At 38.5% G+C, this 15,576-nt stretch overlaps 1 protein-coding gene across 4 annotated transcripts in view; it reads right to left on the bottom strand.

Moving 5' to 3' along the window:
- clstn1 (calsyntenin 1) overlaps positions 1-15,576 on the bottom strand; it is a 69,152-nt gene that overhangs the window by 7,121 nt on the left and 46,455 nt on the right. For 2 of the 4 annotated variants that reach the window (XM_051662165.1, XM_051662167.1), the window contains 13 exons: positions 14,034-14,183; positions 13,485-13,670; positions 12,744-12,992; positions 11,454-11,575; positions 10,538-10,700; positions 8,975-9,025; positions 7,337-7,494; positions 6,938-7,086; positions 5,291-5,529; positions 4,661-4,831; positions 3,842-3,987; positions 3,283-3,418; positions 2,656-2,840 (listed from right to left, as the gene is read on the bottom strand). In XM_051662165.1, coding sequence (XP_051518125.1) covers positions 2,656-2,840; positions 3,283-3,418; positions 3,842-3,987; positions 4,661-4,831; positions 5,291-5,529; positions 6,938-7,086; positions 7,337-7,494; positions 8,975-9,025; positions 10,538-10,700; positions 11,454-11,575; positions 12,744-12,992; positions 13,485-13,670; positions 14,034-14,183 — 2,105 coding nt within the window. The remainder of the gene's footprint in view (positions 1-2,655; positions 2,841-3,282; positions 3,419-3,841; positions 3,988-4,660; positions 4,832-5,290; positions 5,530-6,937; positions 7,087-7,336; positions 7,495-8,974; positions 9,026-10,537; positions 10,701-11,453; positions 11,576-12,743; positions 12,993-13,484; positions 13,671-14,033; positions 14,184-15,576) is intronic. The other 2 variants (XM_051662168.1, XM_051662169.1) reach the window with 1 other exon arrangement.

Raw genomic sequence — 15,576 nt, 5'->3', positions numbered from 1 at the left:
AAAAGGACAAAGATCCGGGGCCTGGGTAGCTTAGCGTGTAAAGACACTGACTACCACCCCTGGAGTCGCGAGTTCGAATCCAGATGTGCTGAGTGCCTCCAGCATTGTCTCCTAAGCAACCAAATTGGCCCGGTTGTTAGGGAGGGTAGAGTCACATGGGGTAACCTCCTCGTGGTCGCTATAATGTGGTTCGCTCTCGGTGGGGAGCATGGTGAGTTGTGCGTGGATGCCGCAGAGTATAGCGTGAAGCCTCCACACACGCTATGTCTCCACAGTAACGTGCTCAAGAAGCCATGTGATAAGATGCGTGGATTGGCGGTCTCAGACATGGAGGCAACTGAGATTCTTCCTCCTCCACCCGGATTGAGGCGAGTCACTATGCCACCACAAGAACTTAGAGCGCATTGGGAATTGGGCATTCCAAATTGAAAAAAAAAAAGATCCAAGCGAGTGTAAGAGTTACCGTCCAATTTCCCTGATCCAGCTAGATGTAAAAATATGGTCAAAAATTCTGGCTAACCGATTAAGTAAACTTATGACATCTCTTATACATATAGATCAGGTGGGGTTTTTTCGGGGCTGCAGCTCTTCTGATAACATTAGGCATTTCATCAATATCATGTGGTCAGTGGCGAATGATCAGACTCCGGTCGCTGCCATCTCACTTGATGCCGAAAAGGCATTTGATATGGTAGAATGGGATTATCTTTTTAAGATTTTGGAAATATACGCGTTTGGGAATACTTTTATTGGATGGATTAAGTTACTTTATAGACACCCGGTAGCGGCGGTACAAACAAATGGATTAATTTCAGATTATTTTACTCTGGATAGGGGCACCCGGCAGGGTTGCCCTCTTTCCACATTATTGTTCTGTCTTGCCCTGGAATTATTAGCAGCCGCGATAAGAAAGAAAGATGATTTTCCAGGAGTGGTGGCGGGAGGTGGGGCACATAAGCTTTTGCTCTACGCAGATGATATTTTATTATTCGTCTCCGATCCCACTAGATCTATGCCTTGCCTCCACAGAATTATTAATTCCTTATCTAAGTTCTCAGGATACAGAGTCATTTGGTCTAAATCCTAAGCTTTGGCTCTGCCAGCGTACTGCCCAGTGACGGCTTTTCAGCCGGGCGTCTTCCAGTGGCCCAAACAGGGCATTAAATATTCGGGCATTTTATTCCCAGCAAATTTGTTTGATTTAGTTAGAGTTATTTTTGACCCCTTAATAAAAATGCTTTCGAGCGATGTGGGCAGGTGGGCTTCATTACATTTATCTATGATTGGGAAGGATAATGTTATTAAAATGAACTGTATTCCAAAATTCAACTACCTGCTACAATCTGTCCCTATAGATGTCCCCCTCTCTTATTTCAAGCAATTTGATAGCATAGCGAAGTCCTTCATTTGGAATGGCAAGCATCCCAGATTACATTTCAATAAGTTACATAGGCCGATTGACAAAGGTGATTTTGTTTTATTATTATGCATTCAGACATTTGGCTCATTGGTCGCTTCCACCTGAGAGAGCTCCTCCCTGGTTTTGTATTGAATAGGAAGTTCTTGCCCCTATTTTGCCATTGCAAAGCCTTTCTATCAAACTAATCAGAGAAGTTAAGTTACACCCCATTATCTCGCATTTGCACTCGGAATGGACAAAAGTGTCCGGAGTATTTAATTCGGACATTTATTTAAATGCTGCCTTGAGCATATGGCTGAACCCAAAATGATGTATTAATAAGTCCCCTTTCTGCTGGTCAGAGTGGATTGTGAGGGAGGTTAATACGCTCGGTGACCTATATGAGAGTGGAGTGTTGAGATCCTTTGAAAATTTGGTTCAACGTTTTGGGATTCCCAGATCTCATTTCTTTAGGTATTTACAGCTGCACCATCTGCTCTGTACTATTTTTGAGAGTAGCATACACCCTCCTAAAGCAGCAGATACTCTGTCTGTATCTAGAGGTGCAAGGGTGCGCCTTATGCAATTCAAGATTTTACATAGATTCTATTGGACCCCCTCTAGATTATATAGGCCTAGTCTTAAAGACACACCCACCTGCTGGCGATGCCAACTTTTGGTTGAAGGTTCAGAGTTTTGTGTGTGACGTGTTGGGCACTTGGTTTTCGTTTTGCCCCAGACTCTGTATTTTAGGCGATGGGGCGGTCATCAATATAGGGGATAAACACATAAAAAATTGGGTCCTGACCAGTGTTATGACAGGCAGACAGATTGTTTTAAGAGGATGGAAGTTGGCAGGAGCGCCCTCATTTCGGGAGTGGTGCGCGGAGATGGGGAGGGTGGCAGCTTTCAAGGAGGTGTCATGTAGAAGGCTGGGGATCTGGGATTCATTTGATGGGAAATGGGGCATTTATTTGGCATTTTTGGGGGACTCTCGGGGAGGGGCGGTGGAGAGAGAGGCATAGTTTTAGATTTGTATGATTATTATATATATATTTTGTTTTATTTATTTTTGTGTGTGTGTGTGTATTTATGTGTGACAACTAGGATGTTCGTTGGGGGTCAGGGTAGGGTTGGTTATTGGGGAGGGGTAGTAGTGGGAGTTAAATGTTGATTCAATGTATACATGTTTTGTTTTCTTTGTCAACTATATGAATCAATAAAAAAAAATGTTAATCAGAAAAAAAAGAATGCACCTCCATAGGGTTGACAGTGATGGTGAGGGCTGAGTCATCCCAGTCCATCTCATTCTCTTTGCCATTTTCCTGGTCCCTCATGGTGCTCTGGTGAGCAGCACGGATACGGAACACACCCAGGATGATCATAAACACCAAGAAGCTCACGCACACCATGATAACGATGGTGGCGGCACTAGGGACAACTTTGAAGAGAGGATGGACATAACATTCAGACACTTTAGCATTTAGTATTTAGGGTAAAACATTTTTTAAATAGGTTGTGTGAGGTACCCCTGGCCATCTGTCCAGATATCGTAGACAGTACGTAATCCCTAAAACTGTGGCATTAAAAACAGGTTAAGTACACGGCACTCCATAACTGCCCCACTTTTTTAAAATTGACTTTAAGCTGCGGGAAAACTCATGGAAAAGAAACAGAATTCATTTCTGAGCTCGACATTAAACAGATTATTTGTTTGATTACAAAGTCTGGATTATCTTTAATGAGAGACTAGAGCAATAATCTAGGAGAGATACTGTGAGGAATGAAGCAGCCAATGAAATGTCTTTATCTCCATACGAAAGAAGCTGAACAGATGGGTCAGAGGAGGTGAGCAAAAGGGAAGAATATATAATCAAGGATACCTGAAGCCTGATGTGTGTTGACCAGGTTGTGTCCAGACAGGTCCACTGAAGCATGCTGGATTTGGTTGATGAACTGAGGTTGAACCATAGCATTGTTGGCATGATCAATAGGGTTGGCTGTGTGGATCACGTTGACCTAAATATGTAAAAAATAAAATAAAAAATACAATCATGCAAATGTAACCTCATCTTGAAACTAAACATACTATCAGTCATTGCATATCCCCATATGTCTTATCTTGAGAGTTTTTTTTTTTTTATAAAGCCCTTTTATATTCACAATACCCTTACAAAAAGTTACCATTTTTACCACAGCTTCCAACTAAGTACTTTAGTATTTTTTAACAACTATATAAATTATTTTTACTGGAATAAAACCATTAAAAAATAAATTGGAATCTAAACAGAGTAAGAAGCTTTCGAAGTTTTTTGGTGAAAGTAACGATAATAAAAAGTTACCACAGTTTTACTGCAGCAACAATTACTGTAGTAACCATGGTAATTTCTTTCCAGGGTAATACTTGATGCCTATTGAGCACAACTGTATAGTCAGCCATACCTCCACTTTGAATTCATTGCTGATGTAGCGCCCATTGAGTTCAGAACAGACCAGTTTGAACTTCCTGTCAAACAGAGCCTCTGTGTGCCAATTCCTGTAGCGGATCAGATGCAGGACCTGCTCAAAGTTCACCATGGTGTTAACACCTGAGGACAGAGACAAGAAAACATTTACTTTTCTACCAACTAAGGCAACAAACAATGTTATTCTCTTTTCTAGTCCTAATCGGGATTAAAGTATTGAAGCTTTCATACCATTAGATCAGCCAACCTTTGCCAGATGCTGGATTTAAACTCTTGTGAACAATACTAACACACATTATCCAACAGATGGGTCCAACTATTTGTATCTATCTAGTGGCAGTTGTTTGTTTATGTTGACCAAGGGTTTTTAATGGGGGAACTGATATATAAAGCAAATAAGGTCTTAAAATATCCAGTGTATTTCAAAATTGACTTCTAAATGTGGTTTATTTTTTAGGTTTTTTTAATTGAAAGAAAAAACCTTTATATATAATCTTTGGTTGATTTGGTTGCTTCTATAGAGCCTAAACCCATCAGTAAACAAGAACATTTCGTTCTTTTGGACAATAAAATGGTGCGATGTACCCAAAAAATGGCAAAGGATGTAAAGGTAGTAAATTGAGAAACCTGGTCAACACTAGTTTAGCATAATGTAATAATGTTATTAATAAAATATATTATACACAGTTTCTGTGAAAATGTAGACTTTTTTTAAGGTGGTCCCTGGGTTGGTTGAGAATCTATTTGGGGGAGAATGCCCTTGGGTCGGAAAAGGTTGACAACCCCTGATGCATACCTGTAATGACCATGCCCACATTAGAAGAGCTCATCTCCAGACCTCTCTGCTGGATTTGGGCTAGATCCACCTCCAGACTCTCATGATCTCCATTCAGATCATCTCCTACTACCGTCACCTCACAGGTGTCCAAGTTATGCATGATCTCCTCAGATACAACTGTCTCTTGCACTGCCCAAACATAAAACACCTCCATGTGATTCTGTTTGTTTAGACTAAAGTTAATCTCAGAAACGGTTCAGAAAAAGTTTACAAAGCAATTTTATTACAAATATTGTTTTGAAGGGGAAAAGCAATCTTTAAGAAATAATCATGAGCCAAGAGTAAACCTCTCAAGACATGTATACAGCTTTAAGTTTTATCTCAGAATCTATTATAGTATAGACTCATTCAGATGATTACGCCAGCTTTTTCAGTGCTTACTCAAGCATAAACTTCTAAAATATTACTCCATCTTCAACAAAGTTGAAGTCATTCTTCATGCAGTCAATACAGAGACTATTTAAAATAATTTGCTCTTGATCTATTTGGCCAGATTTTTTAGGCATACTCTATCAACTCCTTTTATTATCCTCTTCCTCCTCTCCTCCTTTTGCAGCAAAATCTAATAATCTCACATTCATAGCGTACCTGTAGGGTCATCCTCTCCCTCAGCCTTGGTCTCGGCTTCAACCTCAACCTCACGGGTGATGGTGCTGACGATGCGCAGCTCAGGGAAGAGTGTTACGCCCTCAGTGCTCTCAAATTCAACCGCTCCACGGGCAAAATGGTCAATTCCACTGAGGCTGATCTTTGGCTCCTCTGGCTGGAGAACCATTACGTAGCCTTCAGCCTCAGGTACGGAGATACACGTCTCCTCATTGAAACATCTAAAGAGTCACAGTAACGAGGGGTTATCATTAGCCATTCATATTTATAAAATGATATATATATCTAGTATATACTAATCTAAGACAAAGACTAAGACTTTGTGGTCGTTCACACAAATATGTTTTTGCGTTTACCCTAGACGGACATCTTTGATCGTTGCACTGCGTCTTGGTGTTTTTTCAGTGTCTTACTGCATTTTTAGACACTGTGTCAGGTTAAAAGAACTTCTACGCATCTTGAGACACATGCATTCTGTTATATACGTTGCACTGCGTCTAGCTTTTTACAGCACAATAATGCTTTTTGTTTGAACGGGCCCTTATACCTCATCTTAACCAGGCGTGACGCGACAAGTTCCCAGCGGCAAGTATTTTGTCTGTCTATATTAAAGCGAAAATACTGTGCAACAAATACAATCAAAGCCAATTAGAACAACCTTGATGTTTAATATACAGTGATGAGAGGACCAATGGGATTTCACTGTAGGCGGGGCTATACAAAGGGGCGCTAAAATTGAAACTAAGTGACCAATAAAATGTCTCGTCACTCATCACTTGTCACCAGGGCTGGGTACAGATACAGATTCCCCAAATAGATTTGATTCCGATTCTCAAGCTTTTGATTCGATTAGTTTTTTATTTTGATTCGATATCGATTCATATGGGTATATTTCAGTTATAAGGCCCATTGTGCTTACAAATAAAATAAATTCTCTCTCAGATAATGCTGTCAGTTATACAGGGGACCTTCTAACTAGGTACATTACGAAAATATACATTTTACAAATTATATTTGATCATAATTAATTTTCACCATATTGGTTACATTTTAGCTTTTTAAAAATGTACAAACCCATGTATTCCATCAATAAATATGAATCTCAAGATATGTCTTGAAATTGCATAAATTATAATGCATTATATATATACTGTAATAATTACATTTATTGTTTACATTCATCATTTGTACCATTTACAAGTATTTACATTTATTTGTAGAAGACATGCTAAAAACCGGTACCATCTCTTTTAGAGCGCACATTTACGAGAGAGGAGTCGAATGGCTTCTTCACAACATCTGTGCAATGCTTCATTAGAATTAAAAGTTTCTTTTTGTTGTTTTTGAATTTTAATGCCTCATTCACTTCCATTGTAAATGCCTCACTGTAACCGCAATTTTTGCTTTCAAAAAAAAAAAAAAGAAAAGAGGAATGAACCGAAATTATTTTCTGTGGTAATCAACATTATGCAACAAGTGCTTACAATTGAGCCTAAATTTATTGAACCCAGAACATTCCTTTAAGATCAAGATTAAGACTAAGATGGAAAAATGATAATTTATTGATCTTTTTGTTATTCAGTTGTATCGCTACAGCTGAACTGAATTGCTTTGTTTATGGAAACTAACTTGACAGTGGTGGTGACTCGTAGGTGGCGGATTCCTGGGGTGGGGAACTGCCGCGAGTTCAGGTAGGAGATGTGTTGCATGACCTTCTCAAAGCTCTCAATGTCATCTCCATCCAGGCTCAGAGAAGATTGGTTGGGGTTAAACTCCACCTGTATAGAAACCCAGACACAAACACCCAGCAGGACACCATCAGTCACACAACACAGGACACGGGTGGATAGATTTTGCTCATCAGGTATTATGATTACCAGTGTTTGGTTCTATATAGTTCCAAACATAGCATTTTTACTTTAGCTGGTCTCTTGTAATTTGTGTTATTACTACTGTTTGACCACAAGCCACAAAACTCTAAATTTGATTTCATGGGGACCTTGAAAGGTAAGACCCTGGGTCACTCACCTTCACAGCAGAAGCCACCTCCTCTGGAAGCTGCACGTCAAGACCTTCCTTGCAGGTGTACAGACAATCAATAACCTTCTTGTTCTCCAGTTTCCCAGAGCGGATCATGAGTCCAGCCAGGTTGCCTCTGAAGTACTGAGCCATGCGGGCGCTGCCACCTAGACAAACACAGAGAAGATAGAAACTGTCAGATGCCAAACATGTGCTCTGCTGTGTGCTGACCTCAAGCATGCTCTGTATCTCAGTGTGACTGATGCTCATGCATGTTAAGTTCAATGCATATGAGGCCTTGCAGTCAGAAAGATGGATGACCTGATACAGGCGCTTGGCCTCATGCAACTCTAAGTTAAAAAAAAAGTAGCAAATGAATGGGAATGAACACAAAAGCACGCAAACAAATGAATCAAAGCATGAATCATTTTGCACCAATCAACATATATCTGTATGATTCAACAGACAATAACAATGTATTTTTAATTGGCTCCAAAAAGTATTGGGCCACTTAAGCTACACTTCAATATATTGTATTAGATAACAAAACATTAAAGCAAGAGGAATCTGCAAACCAATGATGTTAGACCTTTTCTCAGAACTAACTTTTCTGAGCCATTTTTGCAATTACTTTTAACCAACTGCTTCCAGTGTGGTTTTTAGAGAATGAATGAAGTCAGTTTCCCTCAAGTTTACACAGATGTCCTAGTACAAAAACCACAGGTGTAGTTTATCACATATACTATGGACATGTTCCAAGTTTGTCAACCAGAAGTGTCTAAATACTATGAAATGCTAGGCTTGAAAAGTGTGCTTGTGCTATCTTTCTTTAACATAAATGTCTGTAATCTAATGCAACGACATTCATACATTTTTAAGTGTAGCTTAAGTGTACAAATATATTTTGGAGCCACTGTATGACTTGTTATTATCGACATTAGGAGAAATGAAAGCCGAGTGATATTCTAGCTGAATGTATGGTAATGCCCTATATGGCTTGACTGAAGGACACAGACTGAGGAAGCGGTCCGAATGACCTCATGTAGTAATATGACACTGAGTGATGCTCTATTTCGGTCTCTTGCAGCAGCAACGTCATTCAGTGAGATATGTGAGAATCTGTCTGTCACAGACACAACTGCACTGATATTACTGCCATAAATAATCCTACAAACTGCAGCAATGACTGCAGACAAACACTCTGATGTATCATAGAAAATGCAGATCCTTAAGGTCAGTTGGGCTTGTTTTGGTGTAATGTGTTGTGTCAAAACTGTAACCACTCTTAACCATTCTGAAAATGGGGAAAGGTGCATCCCAGGTATTGGATGGCTACAATCCCATCCTATGTACATCTCCAGACGTGCAGGCAAACTGAAATTAGATGGAGCTGGTTTGATGAATTAAAACAACAGACAAGAATAAATGTGGAACAGGAAACAGGCAGGGTTTATGATATTGGGTCTCTCGTCTGAATTGCATCATGCTACAAATGTTACGCTGGGGCAGACTGACGCTGTGTGCACGTATGGTCCTTCTGCAGCCATATGCTATGCTGCTTTCAACTGCGGAAGAACCTTACGTGTGCAGGGCGTTAATAGACGTGCGTAATGACATATTGGGGTGATGGGGAAAAACATGGGCAACCTGTCAAAGGCTCTGAGAGTGTCTCAGTATCATTGTCATGTCCTGAGAGGTCTGTGGAGGCAAGACAGAAGGTCAGGGAAAGACTAGGGCTCAATATAGTCAAGGGAGAGAAAGTAGTTTGATACATTGTCATGCATTAAAGACCCCAAGAAATGGTTAAACGCAATTATCTTTCCTGTGTTGATGTATTTACTATTGACACAGGAAGTTGCAGAAGGACATACAGTTTTAAACGACTTGTCCTTTTTATTTAATTTGGCAATAGGCTTTAGTTTACATCACAGCCAAGAAAAACTATTATTTACTTGCTAGTCAGTGACGGGTGGTGTTTATAATTTAGGGGGTGGGAAAGTTCTCATTCTAGGGAGCATTTTACTGGACAAAAATCTAGAATCACCCCTGTGTACAAGATGAGTCATAAACATTTTTGGTTGTTTTTCCTGAATTTTAAATGTATACATCTGGGTGATTCTCACAAATTTTATATTTTTTATTTTTACTCCAATATCTTTTTTTCTCATCGACTTCTTTTGAATGCTCCTTGTTGTCGCTATACATCCAAGGGTGATCGTGCATTCTTATTGATTTTTAAAGCACTTTGGGGTAACTTCTGTTGTTTTTAAATGTGCTGTATAAATAAAGGTTGACTTGAAAATATCAGAAGAAAAAAAAATAAATTATATTTTGCATATGGAAAATTTTAGGGCCATTAGGATTTGTTACATTGTGACAATACTTTTATGACAATTACACACATTTTAACCTCCAATTCTCATTACTGCAATGCAAAAAAAGAGGGTCATTACTATATTCTCATTACCACAAAAAAAAAAAAAAAAAAAAAAAAACATTATATATTATTTAAATTAAACATTTATATATCATAGTAGTACTCCCTTAGTATGGCCTTTCTTTTTCGCAGATTTATTAAAAAAATAATTGTAATTATTTTAAACTGTAATAAAATAAAAAATGACTGGGTGATGGTAATGAGAATCACCATTTAAAACAATAGGAATAGTAAACGTAAAACATTGGGGCACATTAGAGTACTGAGAATTATGGGGTAAAATGTGCGCAAGTGTCCCGAAAATGTCACAATGCAAAAAAATCTTAATGGTCCTAAATATAGGCTTCATTTTCTTTACGCTAAACATATTTTTTGTATTGTTTTGGGGTTAAATATGACCAGGACATTTTCTTGATAGGTTTCGCAAGAATAACATCTCAGTTTTATTGACTTTAAAGAGAAAACTAGCATGCAGATGACTTCAAAGCTAACAGATGTGGACTAAAAGCCATAATTTTTTTTAAATGTTTTATGAGGTCCTTAAGATCATAAGATCTAACGCATGACATGTGACAAAAGATCTCGGCAATCTAAAACTACATCCATGACTGGGATAATGAAACAGGCTACTCTACAAATTGCCAACACAATTTACTTAATGCAATGCATGCTTCAATTTTAACTGCAGCTGGTGACAAGGAAATGTCAAGTCTAAAACCGAGGTTACATCATTGTGTTTGGGGAGGAAATCCATAGATCATTCGTGAGCGTACCTTGCCAGCAGGCACCGATGGTGAGCTGGGTTTCGATCTTGGAAGCGTGCAGAGGATAATCCTCCGTGACCAGGAAGGGATCAAATGTGGCACCATCCACAAACAGAGACACTGCTGGGAACTCAATGTTCAGTACGTAGTGATGCCACTCTTTATCACACACCTGGGAGGAGACATTCTGGATCAGTGCCTCGCTTCAAATACAAATAGCATAAGATCGAAGCCTTTTTATCCTTTTTATTTATGAAAAACATTCAGCAGAATTTAAACTTTAGTTTGTGTTTAGATAACACCTAATTTTACCTCAAGTGATCAATAAAGGAGCAAAGAACACAGATTTGTTTAAAACATTCCACATAGTTATCTAAACTAAAAAAGGACAAAAAGCAGCACGTTATTACCATGTTTTTGGACATGGTACCATTTTAATTATTTATATCATCAGCTTGAGTGTGTCAATAAGAAATATAAACTTTAGACTCCCAAACATTCCTTTTGCAAATATAATATAATAGAAGAACAGGGAGCCCTGCAACAGATCAAAGAACTGTGGCAAATTCTCTCACTACGCAACACAAGTGCCTAAAACCTTTGCATAGTCCTATATATACATATACATGTGTACGGTATATATTGTATAGTGTATATATAAAAAGACAAAATGGTTCAATTCTGAATAAATAACATGGTAAATGGACCATGAAATGTACCAACATATATATACACACACACACATTTTTCCCTGCGCCCCATTCATCTCTGGCCCTGCCTGTGATAGTCTCGTATGTTTATGCCCTTGTCCAGCCCAAGAGGTGACCTATTAATTGCTAGCGGGCTTAAACTAAGCATGTTAAGTCCAACACACAAGGGTGTCTTTCAAATCTAAGTGGCTCTAAAGGGGCCCTAGTTAACTCACTTGGTCAAGTTTCCAGTGGAATTCAGCAGGTTTGTAGTTCTCAGATTCGGTGGGGTCCTGACGCAGTAGTAGCACAAGTCGACAGTTGTGTACGTACAGGGAATAGTGGTGCCTGTTCATCTCTGCAGAGGACACAGACACAGGAATAAATCATAATTCTGTCTATTACAATTCATGTTAATACACTTGTTTACCACGTGAATTTTTTCACACTCAAGTGAAAATGATTTTGTCAGCACAGTAGGCATGAATACAAAACACGTGTCTATGTCTGCATGGATTGCTACAGCCCCACTCTCTTCGACAACAATGAAGCAACTTTCCATAAACGGGGTCATAACCATGATGTAATCAGCATTACATAAGGCCCAGCTGATGAGCTTTTTCTAAGGCAGGGAATTTTGCTTTAATGAGCAAAACTACAAGGAATCCTTTCATAACCCTCAAAAATCCTGCTATAAGACACTATAGATATTCTCTAGATGATATTTTTCCAGTGACCAATTTCCAAGACACTAGTCGTATTACAAACATATAAGACATCATCACCCTCTCATTCCAGTGATTTTAGAACTATTTGGACAGAGTTTGTTCAAAACACTGTTTGAATTGTACACTCAACTTCATTTCATGTACTGATTCTCACAAGATTGCGATCTCTGTAATGATTACTTATGTGAGAGAGTTTTTTGTCTGGATGTGGGCATTACAGAAGTTCATGGGGTCTGGATGCGTACATCACAAAACCTATTCAGAACAAGACTTATATATTTGATATATTTATAACATTATTTATATAATCAAGAGAAGGAAATCATTAAGTTGAGGGTCATACCTGATGCTAGTGGCCATTGTGAACAGTCAATGACATTGTGTTATTGGACTCTCTTTGATGTTTTTTTCTTTCTTTATTACAATTTTATATAAACTTTAATTATTAAATGTTCTTTTTGACATCGGATGGGATGCCAGCAGGCAGTAATTGAACAACCGTTATTATACCCAGAAAGTTGGCAAAAATGTTTAAATCCATAACGAAGGTGCACCAGGTAGCGCAATGACACAATTAGCATTAGTTACGGCATTCAACAAAGTTAAAAATAAGCAAGCAGAAGTGTTGTGAATTTTTAAAATCGGCAATCACACATTCCAGTCCAGATGGGATTAGATTTCTCAGAGGACCTCCATGTTAGCCAAAAAACAGTATGCAATTTGCTCTGTAATTTTTTTAAATATTTAAAATGTCGAATTAAATAAAAAAATTAAAAAATGATGGCAGAATATCATTACCGGTCTTGTCAGAGTTGCAAAGGATGGTTTCCTTCTCCCTGCCTCCAGGTCCATGTCTCATCCACACTGAGATGGTGAAGGGATCCTTCAGGCTGGTGCTCACCACACCTTCAGGAACCTTAATGGCCTGAGTGCCATTGAATTCAAACACCTGGTCACTGTCATGCCCGTTGTCAGTGGGCAAGCCAACAGTCCAGTTGGCAGCATTGCTGGGAGCAGGCAACAGTTCAACAGTGCCAGCGCTGGCACCTGCACAAGCACACAAACAGTTATTCCTATGAGTATCCACATTTTGTTTTCATCGTAGTTTAGAATGTACCTACATTATTCAGCAATTATGTAAATTACTCTAAAAGCATAAAAAAAAAAAACAAGTCTAAAAAGTCTACCACATTAGATCTGCTTAACCCAAAATTAATAACTAAATAATAAAGACATTTTAATGTTCGTTAGGTCCACAAGTAATCTGCACACACAACTCTGCAGAAAGCGTTGCGGATTTCCAAAGAATTGGAACGCCATCATTCAAGATGTGCTACGCATCCTTTACCTCTTGTGTGTTGTAAATATTTTGGCTTAACTGATTATTTGTATAACACATTTTACTACATTTAAATCCATTCCACAGATTGTCAGAGATTTTCCTCGAATATGCGAAAAAGGCAGCAGGTTCCATCAGGCCCTAACGATTACTGACGTTAATGGTAATTACTCTATTGTAATAACCTTGTTGTGACTCACCACAAAGCTTGTGCAGGGATTTTTCTGAGTATGTGTCTCTGTCGCAGCCCTTGCCGATGTGATTGGTCTCCAGCATGATACTGGCCTGAATGGAAGTAATTGGCTCATCACAGGTCTCCAGGTGCATGCTGGGAAACAGGGCTAGACTTCCTGTGCCAGGCTCATACTCAATCCTTTTATTGAATCCTATCAACATCAGAGAGAGAGAAATGTGTTTTACAACAGACCACTCACAATAACAAAAAAAAAAAACACTTTTATTAATTTATACATATACTGATACATATTTAGTTACATTATACATTCAAAGTTACAATTGTACACAATAACACTTCACAATATGGTTGTATGTTAACTTTAATTTGGCATTGTACAGTGTTACTATGTCTTCAAACAACTTCTGGTTGTACTGATTGCATCTGCTTCAAACTCTGTGCTTGGAAATTACACACAATTTTCCTGCACAGCTGAGCTATATAGCTTTAGCCAACATAATAATACAGCTGTTCTGCCGTTTTGAAGGACAAAAGATGCAGAAGTCTTTGATACCTTGCCAGCTTGGTTTGCAGATGGGCTTGATGTTGATTTTGACAAGGACGTCCTCAGAGGCGCGGTTTTTACCGCAGTCATATGCAGTCACAGCGAGTTTATACATGCGTTCCTTGCTGTAGTTCAGCTTCTCTGTGTTCTTGATGTTGCCTGTTTATATAGAGAAGTGATAGTCAATGACTCGCACTCATCAAGCGGAGCAAAAATGCAGCCTGGTGTGCCAGAATCCAAATGAAAGTAAACAGTTTTTATAGGGACAGTTATATGGTCAGTCGATATTTAGGGTTTAAGACAGTTGGATGCGTATGGGGTTCTCATTTAATGGAATATTGTAATATATTACACTTTATTAGAAATGCTGATATGTTAGATGTTTGCAATTAAATCTGCAAGATATCATTTATATGATGTTAATCTTTATTATTGATTTTTCTTTTCATTATTTATTACTGGAACTAAAATGAAAAAGGTCCCAACAACCATTTTCAGCCTCAAACACAACCACAGATCAAAAGTGATTTTTTAAACACTTTATATTTTAAAACATGGTATTAAAAAAGGTTTTGTCTCTTTTGGCTGTCCATATCCGCATTATATTCAGTTATCCTGACTAACCACTAGGCGCCACCATGATGACTCTAATTGTTGCTGAACTGTTTTCTGTTTCCAGTCTCCATAAGAAGCAAATGTAAAACTACCAATACGAATGTTCCAAAAGGAGAAAAACAGCATTTTAAGTGTTAGTTGGAGCAAAAATAAGTTCAGGCTCAACTTGTGAAGTTGTCTGCTGTCATAAGAGCTCGAATTAGTTTATGAAGTCAATGTAACTAACCGTGGTCCATAACTTCACTTCATTCACCGAAGTGAAGTGCTGCCTGAATTAATCTTGTGATGCATGATTGGCTGGCACGTGCTGCGCTTGTCTGTTGACTATACCACAGTCTCGTCACTCTTTAGTAGTGTTTAGCCTCCCATTTAGCTCATGAAAACACGCTGCATGATCATGAGAAAGGATTACATCAAGATGTAGATTGGCATGCAGCTGCGAGGGCCTTTGTATAAATAAAATAGTCTAATCCAATGCTGGCACGCTTGCCGTAGGTTGCTGACCCCTGCTGTAAAGTATCGGCACTATGGAGCCACATGCTTTTTTATTTTTTTACGTTTTTACAAATTCAATACGATAAACATCAAAGTATTTGCTAAGAACATTCACCAATGCGAGTGAAAACACTGGAAACTGGAAAACGAAAACATACTTCTGTTATGAATTATGGAGCACTTCTGTGTTTAGTAAAAGTGGATACAGATGCATGTTGTAAGTATGCTGTTAAAACGAGCATAAAATAGTTGCTGGATTTGCCAAAGTTTAGGAAGTTCATGGCATTGTGTCTTAATCAAAGAGTTTTGCAAAAAACGCAAATGGTGTGGCTCACGTCTTCAAGTTTTCAAATTCCTCGATATTCTGCTTTGTTTTCAGAGTAACCTCTGAAATATTCAATACTTATTACATTTGAATGGACCAAAGTCAACACAGGATCCT

Source organism: Myxocyprinus asiaticus, chromosome 29, assembly GCF_019703515.2.
Source record: "Myxocyprinus asiaticus isolate MX2 ecotype Aquarium Trade chromosome 29, UBuf_Myxa_2, whole genome shotgun sequence".
NCBI classification, from domain to species: domain Eukaryota; kingdom Metazoa; phylum Chordata; class Actinopteri; order Cypriniformes; family Catostomidae; genus Myxocyprinus; species Myxocyprinus asiaticus.
The sequence above is the reverse complement of the archived record's forward strand: the minus strand, read 5'-3'. Positions and strand labels throughout refer to the sequence as shown.